The sequence below is a fragment of the Colletotrichum higginsianum genome, chromosome 5, assembly GCF_001672515.1.
Source record: "Colletotrichum higginsianum IMI 349063 chromosome 5, whole genome shotgun sequence".
Lineage (NCBI taxonomy): Eukaryota > Fungi > Ascomycota > Sordariomycetes > Glomerellales > Glomerellaceae > Colletotrichum > Colletotrichum higginsianum.
The window spans coordinates 1,266,743-1,285,168 of record NC_030958.1 but is presented as its reverse complement, the minus strand read 5'-3'; the positions used below and the strand labels follow the sequence as shown (position 1 = coordinate 1,285,168).

At 56.9% G+C, this 18,426-nt stretch overlaps 9 protein-coding genes across 9 annotated transcripts; 5 read left to right on the top strand and 4 right to left on the bottom strand.

Moving 5' to 3' along the window:
- Positions 1-360: 360 nt before the first annotated feature.
- Positions 361-1,995, top strand: CH63R_07325 (Amidohydrolase; the record flags this gene model as incomplete). The annotated part of the gene is made up of 1 exon (XM_018302300.1): positions 361-1,995. The coding sequence occupies one exon, from the start codon at positions 361-363 to the stop codon at positions 1,993-1,995; it is 1,635 nt and encodes a 544-aa protein (XP_018157078.1).
- Positions 1,996-2,410: 415 nt separating this feature from the next.
- CH63R_07324 (C6 zinc finger protein) lies at positions 2,411-3,901 on the bottom strand (the record flags this gene model as incomplete). The annotated part of the gene is made up of 3 exons (XM_018302299.1): positions 2,411-3,002; positions 3,095-3,366; positions 3,446-3,901. The coding sequence occupies 3 exons, from the start codon at positions 3,899-3,901 to the stop codon at positions 2,411-2,413; spliced, it is 1,320 nt and encodes a 439-aa protein (XP_018157077.1).
- Positions 3,902-4,134: 233 nt separating this feature from the next.
- Positions 4,135-4,380, bottom strand: CH63R_07323 (uncharacterized protein; the record flags this gene model as incomplete). Its single annotated transcript, XM_018302298.1, has 1 exon — positions 4,135-4,380. The coding sequence occupies one exon, from the start codon at positions 4,378-4,380 to the stop codon at positions 4,135-4,137; it is 246 nt and encodes an 81-aa protein (XP_018157076.1).
- A 419-nt stretch (positions 4,381-4,799) lies between these two features.
- On the top strand, positions 4,800-6,035 carry CH63R_07322 (FAD-dependent pyridine nucleotide-disulfide oxidoreductase; the record flags this gene model as incomplete). Its single annotated transcript, XM_018302297.1, has 1 exon — positions 4,800-6,035. The coding sequence occupies one exon, from the start codon at positions 4,800-4,802 to the stop codon at positions 6,033-6,035; it is 1,236 nt and encodes a 411-aa protein (XP_018157075.1).
- A 218-nt stretch (positions 6,036-6,253) lies between these two features.
- CH63R_07321 (Fungal specific transcription factor) lies at positions 6,254-8,002 on the bottom strand (the record flags this gene model as incomplete). The annotated part of the gene is made up of 4 exons (XM_018302296.1): positions 6,254-6,785; positions 6,906-7,105; positions 7,292-7,663; positions 7,745-8,002. 4 exons carry the CDS (start codon positions 8,000-8,002, stop codon positions 6,254-6,256), a joined length of 1,362 nt encoding a protein of 453 aa, XP_018157074.1.
- A 113-nt stretch (positions 8,003-8,115) lies between these two features.
- CH63R_07320 (Fungal specific transcription factor) lies at positions 8,116-9,094 on the bottom strand (the record flags this gene model as incomplete). Its single annotated transcript, XM_018302295.1, has 2 exons — positions 8,116-8,598; positions 8,999-9,094. The coding sequence occupies 2 exons, from the start codon at positions 9,092-9,094 to the stop codon at positions 8,116-8,118; spliced, it is 579 nt and encodes a 192-aa protein (XP_018157073.1).
- An 870-nt stretch (positions 9,095-9,964) lies between these two features.
- Positions 9,965-14,549, top strand: CH63R_07319 (Multidrug resistance protein 3 (P glycoprotein 3); the record flags this gene model as incomplete). The annotated part of the gene is made up of 11 exons (XM_018302294.1): positions 9,965-10,063; positions 10,143-10,316; positions 10,384-11,054; positions 11,147-11,426; positions 11,491-11,637; positions 11,750-12,494; positions 12,568-12,746; positions 12,822-13,351; positions 13,435-13,550; positions 13,610-13,800; positions 13,857-14,549. 11 exons carry the CDS (start codon positions 9,965-9,967, stop codon positions 14,547-14,549), a joined length of 3,825 nt encoding a protein of 1,274 aa, XP_018157072.1.
- A 1,617-nt stretch (positions 14,550-16,166) lies between these two features.
- CH63R_07318 (Exosome complex exonuclease RRP43) lies at positions 16,167-17,195 on the top strand (the record flags this gene model as incomplete). Its single annotated transcript, XM_018302293.1, has 1 exon — positions 16,167-17,195. The coding sequence occupies one exon, from the start codon at positions 16,167-16,169 to the stop codon at positions 17,193-17,195; it is 1,029 nt and encodes a 342-aa protein (XP_018157071.1).
- A 465-nt stretch (positions 17,196-17,660) lies between these two features.
- Positions 17,661-18,283, top strand: CH63R_07317 (uncharacterized protein; the record flags this gene model as incomplete). The annotated part of the gene is made up of 2 exons (XM_018302292.1): positions 17,661-17,985; positions 18,054-18,283. The coding sequence occupies 2 exons, from the start codon at positions 17,661-17,663 to the stop codon at positions 18,281-18,283; spliced, it is 555 nt and encodes a 184-aa protein (XP_018157070.1).
- Between the last annotated feature and the right edge of the window lie 143 nt (positions 18,284-18,426).

Here is an 18,426-nt window from a genome sequence, read left to right as displayed (position 1 = left end):
GACTGAGATCTCGTCGTGGCAGGACGTTCGAGGTCAAGCTCTGATTGGCGGCTCCAATGGACAAATTCGGACTTAGCGCCCAGTCCTTGGGGCGCCCTGTCTTGATATGCAGGACAGGGTAGCTCCCTGGTTATCTCATTCCCTCCACATGAGATGGTCGCGTACTTGGATGTTTGTCAAACGCCCCATGCATTCAACCCCAAATCTTTCATCGACGAGGGGCTTCTGTTCCTCTGCGTGTTGCTGCACCCGTCTATATATACTGGTTGTGTCGCCATTTCTCTATAGACTGTTTTGCTGATGGACGTCTCTTTTGTCATATGAACCCCCATTCCCCCAAATAAGAACGACCAAGACGAGATGAAGACGATCTTCAAAAACGCCCGCGTACTAGCGGAACACATCGAACCCGACTATCCCACTGGAACTTGCCTCGTGGTAGAAGACAACCATATATCTTACATTGGGGATGGAGCGGACGACGTCGTCACCCTGCTCGTGGATGACGAAGAAAACGATCAAGTTGACCTGAAAGGACAGACCTTGATCCCTTCATTCATTGATGCCCACGTTCACCTTCTTCAGTTCGGCATCTCCCTAGCAAAAGTCGACCTGCGACCATGCAAGAGCCTGGCGGAGATTGAAGCCGTCATCCGTCGTACCGCAGAGGCGAGGCCGGACGCAGCCCGCCTACTTTTCCGGGGATGGAGGCACGCTGTGACGGGCAGCCATGTCTTGGCATCAACGTTGGACCGCGTGAGCGCACGACCCATCTATGTCGACTCGGACGACCTGCACTCGGCGTGGTGCAACACGGCGGCCTTGGACGAGATGGACATTCGGAACAAGGCCGATCCCGAGGGCGGCAGAATCCACCGCGATCACGAAGGAGCACTGACCGGTTTTCTGGAGGAGGCTGCGGTTCTCGGCATAGTGTGGCCGTTCCTAGGCGACGCCATGTCGAGCGAGGAGAAACTGAGCTGTCTGCGATCGGCGATCGGCGAGTACAACAAGGCAGGCTACACGGCCGTCGTGGACATGGCCATGGACGAGACCTACTGGGGCTTGCTTCTGGAACTGAAGAGCGCCGGGGAGCTGACCCTGCGCGTCGCCGCCCACTTCCTCGTCATGCCCGCGAAGACCGACGAGGAGAACCTGGCCCAGGTCGAGCGCGTCGTTCGACTGCACGAAAAGTACAACTTGGCGACGTCGCCCGACCTTCGCGTTGCCGGGATCAAGATCATCTGCGACGGGGTCGTCGACGGCTGCACCGCCGCCATCTCGCATCCGTACCTGAACACCGGGGAATTGGTCGATCCGACGTGGACGCCGGCGGCTTTACAAGTCGTTCTTGCAGCGGCAGATGCGGCAAGCATGCAGTGCGCGCTCCATGCCATTGGCGACGCGGCGGTCAGCATGGCGGTGAACGGCCTTGAAGCCCTGGGCACGACGGGTCGGCGGCATCGCATCGAACACCTGGAGCTGACGAGACCCGAAGATGCACAACGACTCGGCAGGCTGGGGATCACGGCATCCATACAGCCTGTTCACCTGGACCCCGAATACAACCGGTTGTGGCCTCCCATGATCGGGCACGAGTCTTGCGCTCGCGCGTTCGCGTATCGGGAATTCCACGACCACGGGGCTCGCCTGGCCATTGGGTCGGATGCCCCGACAGCTCCTCACAGCCCCTGGAACAACATCTTCAATGCCGCGACAAGAAGGTCCTTCCGGAGGCCGCAGGACGAGGAGACGTTCAATGAGCAGTACAAGTTGGGCCTGGACGACGTCTTCAGCGCCGCGAGCCACGGTGGTGCTTATTCGTGCTTTGCAGAAAACATGATCGGGGGCTTACAGGTTGGCAAGAAGGCCGACTTCATCATTCTCCAAGGCGATACGAAATGGAGTCTGGATCTTTCGTCTCTTCTTGCAAGTCGGGTTTCAGAAACCTGGCTTGGTGGCAGACGGGTTTTCAACGGCAACGAGAAGTTGTGAATGATGGATGCCAGCCTGGTTCGCTTTCACTTCTCAGTCATGTGTAGACACTCAGTTCTATGACTCTTTCTTTTGGCTCGCAGAAGTATCTAGGCCTTTGATCGAAACAGTCATTGCGCATTGGACTTTTGAGGTGTTACTATGGTTTGGTATAATAGCGACATATCAAGACTGGGAAGCAGTGGTTAACAAGATAAGCCAAATATACAATCATGATTCTTATAGGTTTGCCTGTATGAAAGACACTTGGAGATGTAAATCCTAGTCCCATGACCAATTTGACTAATGAATAAGATTCACTGCGGATCCAATGCCGTAGCATCGGAAACATGGTAGACTCAAATAACACAGACTCTATCACATTGGTATGCGAGTCTTTGTTCCACAAAGCATATTTCCATAAAAACGGTCGTTGCTACTCATTGCCGATCCATTCCGCAAATTGCGGGCCAAGATCCTCGAGGTTGTACCAACCGCAAACGTCATCCATCGAGCCCAAGGAGGGGAAAACATCGTTATCGTCGGTCACTGGTCCAGTCTGAGAGTCGGAACTTCTCTCGACGGCAGACAGGCTCGGCACACGACTAGACCTTGTACCGCTACTGGTGCCAGCCGTCACGTTAGGCCCCAGCCTCAGTACATGCCGAGCAACCGTCTGGATCTCCTGCACATTTCTCTCTGTTCTCGGCCAAGTCTCGCCCAACGTCTTGAGACAGCCGATCATCATCCGAATCTGGTCACGCGCGATGCTCAGCTCCTTTCCCCTGAGCAGGAAGTTGCACGCAGATAGCAGTGCAAGCGTGCCCTCGCTGATCATGCAGGTAACGAACGGGGTGTGGTGGAAGGGCCGGACCGGCAGGGCCAACAGACGGATTTGAGCCTCCACGGATCGCAAAACCCGGACTGTGTGGACGTTTACAAGTTCCGGTTTGGCAATTTCGAGAGGCGGCTCTCTCGCGCAGCTGGAGATGTCCTCCACAGGATTGAACCTGAGGTCCGAGAATGGTCTGTGTAACCCAATGGTTGCCCTGCGAGATAGTCATAAATAGTGCACTCTTATCCCTATCAGAGAGAACCGGCAGTGCGGCCGTCGACTTACACATTTATGAGCAAGTGCGCCTGGAACATGAGCTCGTCGATATGCCCGGCCTTGGTCATGACCTGCTTGCGGTCTTTGGGTAGCAGAAGCGACCACCCATCAATGACAGAGTCGGCACTCTGGATGATGTGCGTCGAGTCTTCTCTGCTTGTGATCTTGGGCGCCGCGGAAATCGCCGACGCTGCGCACCTCACAGCGCTGATGAGGTAGGCGAAGGAGGAGAACGAGGCGTCCCCCGAAGAGAACTCGCGACAGTCAAAATCGTCAAGTGTCTTTGGGGTTGGGATTTGCTATGTGCTGGTAAGCTCGAGGATATCCACAACGAGTATGTAGTAGTAGTGGTCAACCTACGCCCGACTCATATTCCGACTCTTCGCAAGGCAACTCGACAGTCGCCTCGACATCCACGACGGCAAAGTTCATGGTCCCCAAAGTCCCGGCGTAGTATGCATCGATGATGTACAGCTCCCACCACGTCCGCCTCCAACTCTCGGTCAGGACGGGATCACCGGCGCCGTGAGTCCTTGCGAACTCTTGTTGGAACATGCCCAGGTCAAGTGCCAGACGAACGGCGAGATCCATCTGGTGCTTTGCCTCGGCCTTGAAGCTGTGCCAGAACAGCGCCACTGAGTACAGCAGTCGAGACTGCACCATGGTTGGATCTTCCGGGCTTGCCTCGAAGAAGCGGGTCTCGACGTGCTCTTTGAGAGGAGCGGACCATTCCTGGGCAGCATAGATGCTCCCAACAAGACGCATGACGGCAATGAGAGGCTCGAGACTGACTTGACGGCTCGGCTCTTGACACATTTTCACAAAGTATCTCCGCGGTACGAGAAACGGATGGAACGTATGAAAAGAGCTGTAATACGAGTCGACCAAGACGTCAGTCCCTATGTTTTCCGACTGCAGCTGTAGAGTACTTGGTGCCTTTGGAGAAGAGTCAGGGTCCCCGAGACAGATGGCTTCTTGGACTGTACTGGTACCATGGGGGAGACCTTCGCTACCAAGCCGGTACCCGGGTTCCCGAGACGGCCCGAAGCTCATCTGTGACTGTGGTCCGGGTCCGGATCCATCGACCGAGGCATCGTGGCTTGCTGCCGCGGCCGCGAGACGTTTGCGCCGCTCTGCCAGCGCCGCGCGATCGAGGCCGCCGCGGCGCGAAGGGGCATAACGGCATTCCGTCGCGGCATTAGCGCATCGGTCGCACTGCGGTCGCGTCCCGTCGCATCTGAGATGGCGTGAGCGGCAGGGGAGGCAAGCCAAGGACGAGCGTATAGCTCCGCCATTCTGACGGGTTGGAAGACCGGTGGCGGCCGTCATGGTGTGGGTTGACGGGATCTACTGATGACTGTGAGAGGAGTTTGGAATTTCCCGGCGTGTCGTCGACGATGCGGGGACCCGGTTAACTACTCGGGTACCCGATGGAGGCAAAGCCGGATACCCGGTGTAAGCCACGCTGACAACGCTCTTTGCAGCTACATGTTGCCACGAGTTACACACATGTCTTAGCTTAGCCTACCCGCTTGAACTCCCTCGAGCTGGAAGCCCGAGACGCCATATCACAAACGGCAGAAATTGATATAAGTATCCCGCCAGACTTCCCATGAGTTGGAAATATACACCACTTCTTCTATAACAATCTCACTATCTATCACCTTCGAACCAAGACCCTTTCCCCCCTTAACAACATCATTCTCAACCAGTCATGTCCAGCACTATATTGATTGTCGGTGCCGGTTTCGCCGGAGTGTGGAGCGCACTCTCTGCGAAGCGCCTGATCAACAACAGCAGCGATCGAGCCAACACCATCAACATCGTCGTCGTAGCGCCTGAGCCGTTTCTGGTTATACGACCGCGCCTCTACGAAACGAATGCCGCCAGCATGACGCATCCCCTCGCTGCCTTGTTTGAAGCTGCCGGCGTACAGTTCCTTCAGGGAACCGTCGAGACGATAGACACCCAGGCCCACACCGTTCACGTCAGGTCTCCGACGGGTCCCGACCCTGAAGTGGTGTCTTTTGACCGCCTCATCCTCGCGGCCGGCAGCTCTGTTGTACGCCCGCAGGGCGTAACCGGACTTGGGCAACATGCTTTCGACGTAGACTCCCTCGAATCCGCTGCAAAACTCGAGGCCCATCTCGAGAGTCTCGCGTTATCCCCGCCGAGCGCCGCACGCGACACCGTCGTCGTCTGTGGCGCCGGCTTCACCGGAATCGAGCTGGCGTGTGAGCTGCCACGGCGCCTCAGTCACCTGAATAGTCCACGCATCGTCTTGATCGAGGGAGCAGACGTGCTTGGCCCCGAGTTGGGACCCGGGCCCCGTCCGGTAATCACCCAGGCCCTGGAAGACCTCGGCGTCGAAGTCAAACTCGGCTCTGCGGTCGCCGCAGTCGACAATCAATGCGTGACTCTTGTCTCGGGGGAGCGCATCGAGACGATGACAGCGGTCTGGACAGCTGGCATGCGCGCCACGCCCCTGACTGAACACATTCCGGGGACCAAAGACACGCTCTCGCGCGTCCATGTCGACAAACACCTCCGAGCATTGTCTTCTGCGCACGTCTTCGTCACGGGAGACGCTGCCTACGCCTCGGCCGATGACCAGGGCCACCACGCCTTGATGTCCTGCCAGCACGCCCTTCAACTCGGCCGGGTCTCGGGGCACAACGCCGCTGCAGATCTGCTCAACGAGCCGCTCCTGAAGTACTCGCAGGAGGCTTACAACTGCTGCCTCGACCTCGGCTCCTGGGGCGCGGTGATCACGGGGGGCTGGGACAAAGAGGTGAGAATGACGGGGAGCTTGGCCAAGCGAACAAAGGGGTACATCAACCAGAAGCTCATTTACCCTCCTTCAGACGCCGAGGAAGCGCTTCTTGCGGCGAACCCTGTAGGGCCCGACTCCGATGATCTCATTGAGAAGATTTTTGTGGCCGTCAGCTGAATGTGCGCCGGGTCACGAAGAGCGGAAATCCTCTGGGTATGATAGTAGTAGTAGTAGTAGTAGTAGTAGTAGTAGTAGTAGTAGCAGACACCAGACACCTTTTTCTCAATCCGGGTTTCCTATCCTTTTTTTTTTTCTTTTTGAAGACGGCCCATACGCTAATCTGTTTATGCCCTCATCTTTCTTGTGATTGAATTCGTGTTCCCCTCTACCTGACTTCAGAAGTAGTTGTTCTCGAGAGCCCTGATCATTTGATTATTCACGTACAGCCAGTTGCCAAGCTGTGAACCTTGTTCGTCAACTTCCATCGTCAAGTCCCCGGGCAGCGTGAAAGGCCCCCATTCCGGGACCGTTTGGGGGTCGTTTATCGAGAAGCCGCCGCCCATGGCCGCAGTCTCAGTCGGCAGCGATGCCATCCCGCTCGGGGTTGCCGCTTCCTGCAAGAGAGCTGGTGGCGGCTGTACCGACCCAGCGGTCAGGCTCCAATGATCCACAGGCCCCCCGCTCGCCGGCTGCGGCTGTGGCTGCGATGATGAGTCTGTCTTCAGCTTCATGTAGCTACACGCGACATCGTACAGCGCGCTGAACAGTCGCAGTTCTTTCTTGATGGCCGGGGAGAAGGTCTCCGCCGTCGTTGACCGTAACGTGGCGACTAGGTCCGAGAGAAGATCGAGATCCCCCTGATTGCACGTCTCGACCACGTGGCAGAACATGACGACAAACGGTATGAAGGGGGAACTCAGAAGAGTCCTGTATCAATGTTAGCACTTTGGATGGTCTCAAGACAGGTGTGGGGGGGTGGGGGAGGGTAATAAATACCAGTTCAAGTAGGACTCGAGGAAACGTTCTTCCAAGCCTGCGACAACGTACATGCACCTCTTGTGCTCTTCGAGGGCCTGACGAGCAGTTCTTATGCAGTCTTTCCCAAAGACCGTCTTCTCGCCTGCTTCGGGAGGAACGGCCCGGTATATGAGACAGGAGAGCGCGAGCTGGTTGACTTTGTCGGTGCGGGCCATGGCCTCAAAGAGCGGCTCTCCAAGTACCTCTGCCAGCTTCCCGGTATGTCGATTCTGTCACGACGTCAGCACAGGAGCACATGGTCTTTTAGTTTGAAGGGGTTTTTTCTTTCTTTCTAGGGGACTGGAAATGGAATGGTTCTGCAGATAATGAGAAGTAAGTGTGCTTGCCTGGTATGTGGCCATTGCCATGAGCTCGTCCAGTTGGCCGGCCAGCTGCCTGGCCCGGGAGACCCTGACTTCCTGCGGCTGGCACAGTGACGCCGGGCTGTAAATCTGGTCGTATACCATGCCCTGTAGCGTTGCAAGCCTCGTGCATTCCGGAAACAGACACATCAGAGTCGGTTCCGGAAACCCGTACGTGTCTGCTTGAGGACGGGGAACGGTAACGTCGTTGTCCCGGATCGTGGACGATCGTCCCAGGCGAAGGGACAGACCCTTCTCAACGACGTAGATGAGCCAGAAGATCTTGATCTTGCCGTACTTGTTCTGTGGAGCCTCGTGCGCTATGGCGGCGATGCTATGGCAGCCCAGGGTCTGGGTCATGTGAGACGCGGTCGCTATAAAATTCCAGGCAGCAGACGGCTGGCAGTTCTCGAGACAATACAATGCCTTTTGCGGGGAAGTCAGCACATGTTATACTTGGAGCTCAACGACGTCTCATGAGTATGGTATGCATGTTGTTGGACATACCGCTAAGAACATGGCGCAGGTTGTTTCTATCGTTGACGGTAGATGGAAGGGCAGACTAGAAAGGGCAGTCTCCAGGTTGTCTCGACAGGTGAAGGCTTGTGCTTGGTAATTCAACTTCGTACCGGCATCTTGAGTGGCGTTCATGCACTCCATGAAAAGCCAGTATAGGCCCGCATAGACGATGATCAAGTCCGCGTGGGTGGCGTCTCCGGGGGAATAAACCTTGAGGAAAAACTCGGTGAAGGGCGCGAGAGTCATTGCGTCGTGGTTCCAAAAGGCTTTTACGCGGGGATGCTCTGCACGTTGACCCAAAAATTTCCGGAGAAAGTAAGTAACAGGCCAGGGAACGTGCTACGTGATACTCGGGTTGCTCATAGCATACCTTTCGCCATTCGGAGGCATACAAAGACCACCTCGACCGGGGGCATGGGCAGGTCTCGGACACTGGACCCTGGCTCCAGCGTGCGCGCGTTTGGGTACAGATACTCGGTGTCGTTCTGGTCTTTCTGTCTGCCGAGGGCTCGGCCCAGGGTTCCCAGGACGGAGACCATCTCCCCGGTGATGTCTGTCGAATGCCGGTTGCTCACCACCTCGTGGAGGAACTTGTTCGCGAACGCGGCCTGGGCCAACAGGGACGTCTCTCCCTCGTACTCGACTTTGGGGGTCACGATCTTGCTTTTCCCCGCCTGTGGCGAGACCTTTTCGGCGGCCGATTGTGTTTCTGGCGACGGCTTGAGGGAAGAAGACGGCGTCCAGGTGCTGTTGGGACTGGGGCGGGTGGATGTTTGGGGTCTACTCTCCATCTGGCCCAGCACCTGGCCGAAATCCTCCAGCTTCTTCGCAATGAGGTCAATCTTTCTTTCACTTTCAGTTTTCCATCAGCACAGTGATCCATCCTGCACGTCGTACGGGATCCCGTCAATGACATACTACAGCTCGGATATGAAGACCCTCTGGCGCCTTTCCTTGGGCCTTTGCTTTGCCGGGTAGTTGCAGACTGCGTCTGTTTTGACGCAGTGCGAGCATGGGTGGCGGCGGTCACATCGAACCTTGAATTGAGAGAGAGAGAGAGATAGTCAGAAAGTCAGTTTGGCCGTGCGTTATTTTCACGTTGAAGTGACCACAATGAAATGAATATCAGGAGGGGGGGGCAACTCAAGTAGATACCTTGCGATGGCGGCAACGGTCACACTGAAGGCATCACACATGTTAGCAATGGCAACAAGATATGAACGAACGGCCATAGAAGCCTACAGAGAGCTGTGACACGATACCCTCATCGTCGTCGATACGGCCCTCCTCCCGTCGGCTCGGCTCGCCTCCGGGGCTGACGACGCCGTCGGTGTCCATCGCGCGCAGCTTGTCGGCGGAGGTCCCCGATTGGGATGGATGCCCTTCGCTTTTCGCCTCGACAGAAGAAAAGAGATGGACGGCAACTGACAGTCTCGGGTTCGGTTTGTCAGTGCGCAGGCTCGCGGGTCGGTCTCATACAAAAGGCTATGGGATGATTGTGTCCGCGTCCGAAAGGGCGATGGCCCTGGCCTGATGATAAAAGAAGAGAGAGGGGGGGGGGGGGGGAGCTCGTACGTCTACTATGGAGCCAAGGTTTCTAGAAGACAACGAATCATTGGTTACGAAGATCAGACCGCGACGCCCGCGACCGCACCACGTTTTGGAACTGGAAGTTAGAACGGAAACTTCGCGCCTGATTTTGAGTTCCACCACCCTTTTTTTCCCCCTTCTTCTCTGGTTTACAGTATTTCCTCTGCTAGTAGACCCGTCTGAAAGGAGGGAAGCAGGCGACTGAGCGGACATGCGGAGGCTTGGCCTCCCGCGTCCGAAGACACTTTTCAGAGTTCGGTCGCGGCCTCTTGGCGACCCGCACCACCGCAGCCCCGGCCGAACGCCTCATCAGATCCTCTCTCCCGTATCTTACTCCCCTGCCTGCCCCTTCTTTTGGGTGTCTTGTTATTGCCCGTAACCCGCCGAACCTCAGGATGGCTCGGGAACCGCCGCAGTTGAAATACTGCATCGGCTGCCTCTACCCTTCGTTGCTCAGCATCCATCGCGCTGAGCATTCATCGCCCTATCCTTAGCCTCAAATTTCTCAACTCTTCGGGGTTCTGCCGTTCGTTCTCTAAGCCGCTGCTGACGTTCTGATGTTCATTTCGTGTTGCTTCGTTCAGACTTGTTGAGTCCACCCCCATCCCAAAGTTCAAGATGGAAAAACGAGTGTCGTCGCAACCCCAAGGTCCCGACAATCCTTCAACAGCCAACAATAATAGCAAAAGCCAATCCAAACCTTCCAAAGGGTTATTTGTAGGTTACTAATCATTCTCTTCTCTCCTCTCTTCTCTCAATCCAGCGTCCATCCTTTCAAGAAGCTGACACCCTGTAGAGAGTCTTCACCTACGGCCGCCCATTCGATTATGCCGTACAACTCGTCGGCATCGTGGCCGCCATCGGCTCCGGCGTGGCGCTGGCTCTAGTGAACATCGTCATTGGCCAATTCATGAATGTCTTCACCGACTACTCCAACAAAACCCTGTCTCCCAGTCAGTTCATGGGCGAAGTCAGCAAGTTCTGGTGAGTCTCAGACGCAACCCGGACCATGTACGCCCCGCCCGCCCGACTAACAGAGCGTATTCCCCAGTCTCTACTTCGTATACATTGGCATTGCGCGTCTCGTCCTCACATACATCTACGCGACCGCTTTCACTTATGTGGCCTTCAACCTGACTCGCAGCATCCGGATTTCCTACCTCCGGTCAGCCTTGAGCCAGGAGATCGGCTTCTTTGACCAGGACACGGCCGGGTCCATCTCGATGCAGGCGACCTCGAGCGGGAAGCTGATCCAGTCGGGCATCGCCGAGAAGCTCGGGCTCGTCTTCCAAAACGTCTCGACCTTTGTGGCGGCCTTCGTCATCGCCTTCGTCAGCCAGTGGAAGCTGGCCCTGATCACCAGCTGCATCCTCCCCGCCCTCCTCATCATCATCGGCGGGCCCTCCGTGCCTGATGCCATGCTCGACGCCAAGATCCTGCCCATCTACGCCACGGCGGGCAAGTATGCCGAGAGCATCCTGGCCAGCGTCCGCGCCGTCAAGGCTTTCGGCCTCGAATCTCGCATCCTCGACAAGTACGCCTCGTGCCTGCACGACGCCCGCGTGCTGGGCAACAAGAAGAGCCCGCTGTACGGTGTGGTTTTTGGCGGCCAATACCTGATCCTTTACTGCGGTATGGGGCTTGCGTTCTGGCAGGGAATCGGGATGGTGGTTCGCGGAGAGGTTGACGGCTTCGGCACGATTTTCACGTAAGTTGGAACCCTGGGAAGCTGGAACCAGCTACTTCTCTCAACTTCCATCAAAACGAAACCCCACGGTTTTCTAATACCCAAGTTGGCAGTGTTCTCTTCTCCGTCATCATCGCGTCTACTACTCTCACATCGATAGCCCCGCACATGGTCGCATTCAGCCGCGCAACAACCGCCGCCTCGGAACTATTCACACTGATCGACAGACACTCGTCTATCAACCCATTTAGCGATTCTGGATTGGAACCTGGAGAAGTGTCGGGAGTGATCGATATCCAAGGTGTCAGCTTCAGCTACCCAACCAGACCAGATGTCACGGTTCTAGAGGACTTTTCGTTAAAGGTACCCGCCGGCAAGGTCACGGCTCTTGTTGTAAGTGTAGTATCCAATTCAGCTGCATTGTCCTATGTGTCCTTTCGTTCTAACACAGACATAGGGAGCAAGTGGTTCCGGGAAAAGCACCATCATCGGCCTCCTCGAGAGGTGGTATGATCCCCTGAGCGGAACAATCACGATTGATGGAACAAGCATCCGTGATTTGAATCTCCAATGGCTCCGGACCAACATGAGACTTGTCCAACAGGTAACTATATCTATGCGGGACACGAGAACGACGCCTCCCTCTTTTCTGTCCCTTTAGCACATGTACGTCAAACGACTTGTTGCTGGAAACTAATTCTTTGCTCTGATCCCAGGAGCCTGTTCTGTTCAACGGTACTGTGTTTGAAAACATCTCTAATGGATTGATCGGAACACCTTGGGAAACGGCTTCCCGCGATGAGCAACTGGAACGGGTCAAGGAGGCTGCAAAACTTGCTTTCGCTGACGACTTCATTCTCGACCTGCCCCGTGGCTACGATACGCGCATCGGCGAGCGGGGCGGGCTTCTCTCGGGCGGACAGAAGCAGAGAGTGGCCATCGCCCGCAGCATCGTTTCCGAGCCCAAGATCCTCCTGCTCGACGAGGCCACGAGTGCTCTCGACCCTCATGCCGAAGGCATTGTCCAGAGGGCGCTCGACAGCGCTTCCAAGGACAGGACGACCATCGTCATCGCCCACAAGCTTGCGACGATCCGAAACGCTGACAACATCGTGGTCCTGAGCAAAGGTAAGACTGTCGAGCAGGGCCGGCACGACGAGCTGGTGGCCCTGGGCGGGGCCTACTCGAATCTCGTCAAGGCTCAGTCTCTTTCCGTCAACCAGAACAAGGAGGACAGCGACGAGGGCTCCGAAGACAAGTCCGCCAAGGAGATTGAGCAGACGCTTTCTGTGGCCAGGCACAATACGGCCGAGGCCCAGTCGCTCCTAGCCCTCCAAGACCGGGAGAACTACGACCTCTACAAGCAAACGGGGATCTTTCACACGATATTCAAGGTGGCTCGGGCTACGCCGGATATGAAGGTGTGGTATTGCGTCGTGCTTGTCGCATGCGTTATTGGAGGTGAGTTGGATCCAGAGGACGACCACGGTTCGTCAACGGGAAGGGGGGAAACGATGACTGATATCCAGCACAGCCGCCGTGTTCCCCGGACAGGCACTTCTCCTCGCCAGCATTACAGACATCTTCACCGGCGGTTCCCCGTCAGAAATGGTTCGTAAGGGGAATTTCGTCTCCCTCATGTACGTCGTGATGGCGGTGGGCTGTTTCCTCGGATACTTCGCCATGGGATGGTCGACAAACATCATAACACAGGTGAGCATAAAAAACTGAAGGTGTCTTGAGGTGGTCATTTGAGGGCCAAGCGGCTCACCTCGTCCTTTGCGATAGACACTCGGCCAGAAGCTACGAAAAGACCTGCTCAGCGGCATCTTGAGGCAAGACCTCCGGTTCTTCGACCGCCCTGAGAACACCGTCGGCTCCCTGACCAGCCGCATCGAGTCCAACACGCAAGCCGTCACCGAACTCATGGGGTTCAACGTGGCCCTCGTCACCATGTCCCTCCTCAACGTCGTCGCCAGCAGCATCCTCGGCATCGCGGTGTCCTGGAGGCTCGGCCTCGTCGGCGTCTTCGCCGGCATCCCCCCGATGCTGCTGTCGGGCTACGCTCGGATCCGCATCGAGACCAAGATGGATGCCGACATCGACAGAAAGTTCTCCGCCAGTGCCTCAGTGGCCTCCGAGACAGTGAACGCCATCCGGACTGTGTCGTCTCTGGCGATCGAGAGGAGCATGCTGCAGCGGTATACTGGTGAGCTTGACGCCGCGATATCAGGCTCTCTCCTGCCTCTGTGCAACATGATGGTCTGGTTCGCACTCACACAGGCCATCGAGTACTTCATCCTGGCACTCGGGTTCTGGTAAGCAGCGATGGTTTCCGTTGCTCCTTCACATGTCTTGTCGTTGGACCTGTTTACTGATCAAACATCATCTCAACTCACAGGTGGGGATCAAAGCTGGCTTCGGAGGGAACCATCACCTTCTACCAATTTATCGTCTCCTTCATGGGTATCTACTTCTCCGGACAGGCCGGGGCCACCCTTTTCAGCTTCTCGAGCAGTAAGTCGCGTCAATCGATTGCTTCGTGGGTCCTGCTGACCACGGCACACAAAACCCAGGCTTCACCAAGGCGAACACCGCCGCCAACTACTACTTCTGGCTCATGAATCTCCAACCGACCATCCGGGACACGGATGAGAACAGGTCAAAGGGCCCCGCGGCAGACTGCCGTTCATACGACTTTCGCGACGTCCAGTTTTCGTACCCGTTGGCGCCGGACAACCGGGTTCTGAAGGGGGTATCGCTGAAGGTACGTGGAAGCAGACGCCCAAGCCCAACGGATGCTAACTATCACCGCGACAAAAGATCGATCGAGGCCAGTTCGTTGCGTTTGTCGGGGCCTCCGGCTGCGGCAAGTCGACGATGATCTCCCTCCTCCAGCGCTTCTACGACCCGACCAGCGGATCCATCGTGATCGACGACTCGGACCCCCTCACAAGCCTCAGCCCTCGCCTGTACCGAAGCAGACTTGCCATCGTCCAACAGGAGCCGACCCTGTTCCCGGACAGCATCCGGGAGAACATCAAGCTGGGCATCGACTTCGAGGCCCACGAGGACGCCACCGCCGACGACGACGGCGTGATCGAGGCCGCGTGCCGCGCCGCGAACGCCTGGGACTTTGTCAGCTCCCTGCCGGAGGGGCTCAACACGCCGTGCGGGCAGGGCGGGAGCCAGCTGTCCGGGGGCCAGAGGCAGCGGATCGCCATCGCGAGGGCCCTCGTCCGCAACCCGAACGTGATCCTCCTGGACGAGGCGACCAGCGCCCTGGACACCGAGTCGGAGAAGCTGGTGCAGAAGGCGCTGATGGAGGCGGCGGGCACGGGCGACCGCATCACCGTCGCCGTGGCGCATCGGCTGTCCACCATCCGCGACGCCGACAAGATCTGCGTCTTCTACAACGGCCGCATCGTCGAGTCGGGGACGCATGATGAGCTCATCGAACTGGGGGGGATGTACAAGAAGATGTGCGAGGCGCAGAGCCTGGATAAGGCAGTCTAGCATCGGGCTTGTTTTCGGGCTGAGAGCCTACGACTCGAAATTAACGGGGCCGCCAACTGCATTACATCGGCAAGTGTATTTCCAAACCATGGCGGTGGAGTTTCTATTGTAACATATATTGGATATCCGCTCCTACCTAGAGTTTTTTAGTAGAACGCTTTAATCAGCGAGAACCAGAAGATCTTGCGATGAATCAATGAACGTGCTCGGTGAGCTCCCATGTTTGAGAAAGCGACTGGAAGCACGCCTTGTTCAAGCGATGTCTTCTTCCTCAAGTTGACAAACAACAGTCTCATCACGGCTAGATGACCGGGAGCCGGGCGCCAAGTCCAGCGCCGTCCTTCCGTGGTCATGTACAGGGAGCACTGCTTGGCGCCTTGTTCGAGGAGAAACCCCTCCGTCTTGGCGTGGCCGTGGCATAGGTGGAGGACTTGGGTTCAGGGGGACGAAGCCTGCGCTTCAGTTTGCGTTTTCTGCTGGCAGTATTCCCTAGCATCCAAAACATCTTGATAACCTCTGCATGATCATGCTTTGATCTGGAGGGTGGTGCTTAGCCAAGCCAAGAATGCCTCTCCGCAAGCTGCCTGAGTGGTGTCTGACAAGTCGCCACATTGTACTAGAGACAACTATCGTTAACTCGGCAGACGACTCCGCGGACTCCAGTGTCTTGGGGGTCTGGGCTGCTCTTCCCCGCGGTCACGTATTCAGGAGCAGGCCGGAGGAGATGTAAAGGCATCCGTACTGCGTTAGGCTTGGAGTTGCCTTGCTCTCAGAACCAACACGTCTTGCTCAAGACTACGTATCAAACCGGCCGAGAGAACCATTTTAGAAAGTAGATAACGATCGTGGCTTGGTGTAACAACTTCCCATGGCAATTACCACCGTGATAACAGTCGCCTTCAATTCATTGCGTGAAACCCCTCTAGAGAGAGTTCAACAAGTTCACAACTTTCACCATCACGGGCGTGTGCAACAGCAAAAACGGCGATCCCCCCCACCAGTGGGGCTACGTCGGCGACGGCAAGAGCTGGACGGTGCGTCCGCCACAGTCTGAGCACATGAGCACTCGGCTGATTTAGAAATATTTGCCCAAATACCGCTGTCATGGAGGTGGCTTGTCGGTAAGGCTGGCTGGACTCTCTGTCTGCTCTCTGAGCTCTATGAAATCCCTTGGCTGCTGTGGGAACTGGCAATTCTCTTTTCATCTTTAACGGAACCTGGATCGTGTATGGAGCCATTCAACATGATACCAGAGAGAGAGAGAGAGAGAGAGAGGAGGAAGAAGCTTCTTTTAAATGTGGAAAGCTCTTGATGAGAGCTGAGTTGACACACGGTTGGTTAGTTGACCCTTCCAGCAACCAGCTGCTAAATGGCCAATGCGTCACCACTGAATTCACCGCCCGGGGCGTTTGACCCCACCGGAGCCACTGACGCCGACCTCCGACTCCACCCAAAATTTCCAGCTCTCACTTCATCCCACTTCCCTTCTGCGTGTGTGTGTATGTCTGTCCGCCTCTGTCTCGTCTCGACGTCTCGTTCAACCCAAAGTCCACCCTCCTCGACCTCAATTGAGACATTATCTGGGCTCCCCACCGACCGGGACGAACTCGAACACAAATGGCCACCTCAAAGGGTCTCCCGCGCGACACGTTCGCAAAGCTCTCGCCTCACCCTTTCCTTCTCGCAAACCTCCAGCCGCCCGCTCCCGCCAACGCCGCGAGAAGCAACGGCCGCGCCCCCGACGAAGCCCGCATCCCCAACGTCAACACCTCTAGCCTGACCCACGCCAATGGTAGCGCCGTCGTCCGCACGGGCGACACGACCGTCATCTGCGGCGTGCGCGCCGAGACCATTCTCGCCGCCGACATCCCCAACTTCCGCACTGCCGCGAACCTCGACGAGACCAAGCCCGGCTCGGAGCTGAAAGACTACGACCTGCTCGTCCCCAACATCGAGCTCGCCACCGGCTGCGCGCCTCAGTTTCTGCCCGGCGTCCCCCCCACGACGCTCGCACAAACTCTTAGCACGAGAGTGTACTCGTTGCTGCACTCCTCCAAGCTCGTCGACCCCGAGGATCTGAGAATATGGTACACTCGCCCCGCCGAGAGTGCTGAGGCGGAGGATGACGACGATGACGACAAGATGGACGGCGACGCCGAGAAGAGCGGCGAGGGCGAGAAGGCCGTGATGGCATACTGGGTCCTCTACATCGACATCTTCTTCATCTCCTTTGACGGCAACCCCTTCGACGTCGCCTGGACCGCCATCCTCGCCGCTCTGCGTGACACAACCATTCCCATTGCCCGCTGGGACCCCGATCGCGAGATGGTCATCTGCTCGCGCGACGAGCCCAAGCCCTTGACGCTGCACGGCTTCCCCGTCGCCTGCACAGCCGGCGTCTTCGCAGAAAAGGAGACGACGGACCGTCCCTCGGCCGGCAAGTTCTGGACGCTTGTCGACCTCGACACGCTGGAGGAGAGTCTCTGCGACGAGCAGATCACAGCGGTGGTAGACCGCAGCGGAGGAGACACCAAGGTGCTGTCGATATCGAAGCACGGGGGCACAGTGCTGCAGCCGCAGCTCATACGGGAGTTCGTGGGCGTTGCGGAGCGGAGATGGGAGCAGGTTTGGAAGGCCATGGCATGAAGATAATGATACCCACCAGAAAAGAAATAAGAAGAATTCAAAGATTTGGGAAGGGGTGGTGGGAAGGAAGATTTCATTTCCTTCGATATTCAGCCTCCTGATTCTACACCACAACCATAAACCACTGGACGATGGCAAACGGACCCTCCTTGTGTGAGCATTGATGGCCTTTCCCCCCCCTTTCATCCATCCACCTGTTGTCCTCGGTGCGGAAACTGTGAGAAAATAAGCGCATACCTACATGAGCCCATTGACCTGGATTCTCTCTCTTTCAGTGCCCGCCATCAGAATCTTCAGGACTTCCCTCACCTCTCACGCAGCCTTGGGGAAAAAAGTGAAGGGAGGAACGTAAACAAAGCGATTCAGATCCATCAAGAAAGCCATTATCATCCCCCCCACCCCCTTTTTTTTTCTCCCCTCCAGAAGAAAATAGCACTGTCATCGTCGCCAAACATCGTCTCAGCCATGGCTGAACTCCATGCTCGGCTGGGAGAGGCCTCGAAGGAGGAGCTCGTCCAGGTGCTCGCCGCCGTCTGCGGCCATGCGCCCACCCGCTCCTTCGTCGAGACCGTGCTCGACTACCTCGACAAGAAGAAGATCCAGGAGGCTGAGGCCGCCGCCAACCGCCGCAGCCGCCGTTCGTGCACCCGCGCGTCGTCCGAGGTGTCTCAGGTCGGCCCGGGCCAGGCAACCCACAAGACGATCAAGCGCGCGATCAAGCTGTGCGAGGTCTGCCACGAGGCGTTTGAGGAGAAGAAGAACCCGGGCAAGTCGTGCTCCTTCCATCCGGGTTAGTGAAGACTCCGATGAATATGTCAACGTGGTGTCGCTCGTACTAACCAGCCCACGATGCGACAGGCTCATGGCTGATCGAGTGCGAGAGGGACGGCTTCATCTGGTTCGAACCCGTCGAGGACGCGGCCGAAGAGTTCAAGGCCGACCACGAGGCTTTGCGGATTCTCAGTTGCTGCAACGCCGAGGACGGCATGAGCAAGGGATGCGCCGCTACCAAACATGTCCCCATGGTCGTCGTGGACGGTCCGCACCACGCCGTCGAGGTCGAGGTCGAGACCGGCTCCGACAACTAATACGGACGGGCGATATTATCTTGTCCCGGCATGATTTGACGAGATACGACAATGGTACAACGAGCTTGCTTCTTGATGTTCAACGGTATGGTATGGCAACGGGGTAGCACAGGTTTGGCTCTGACCGCACGGCTTCGGTTACA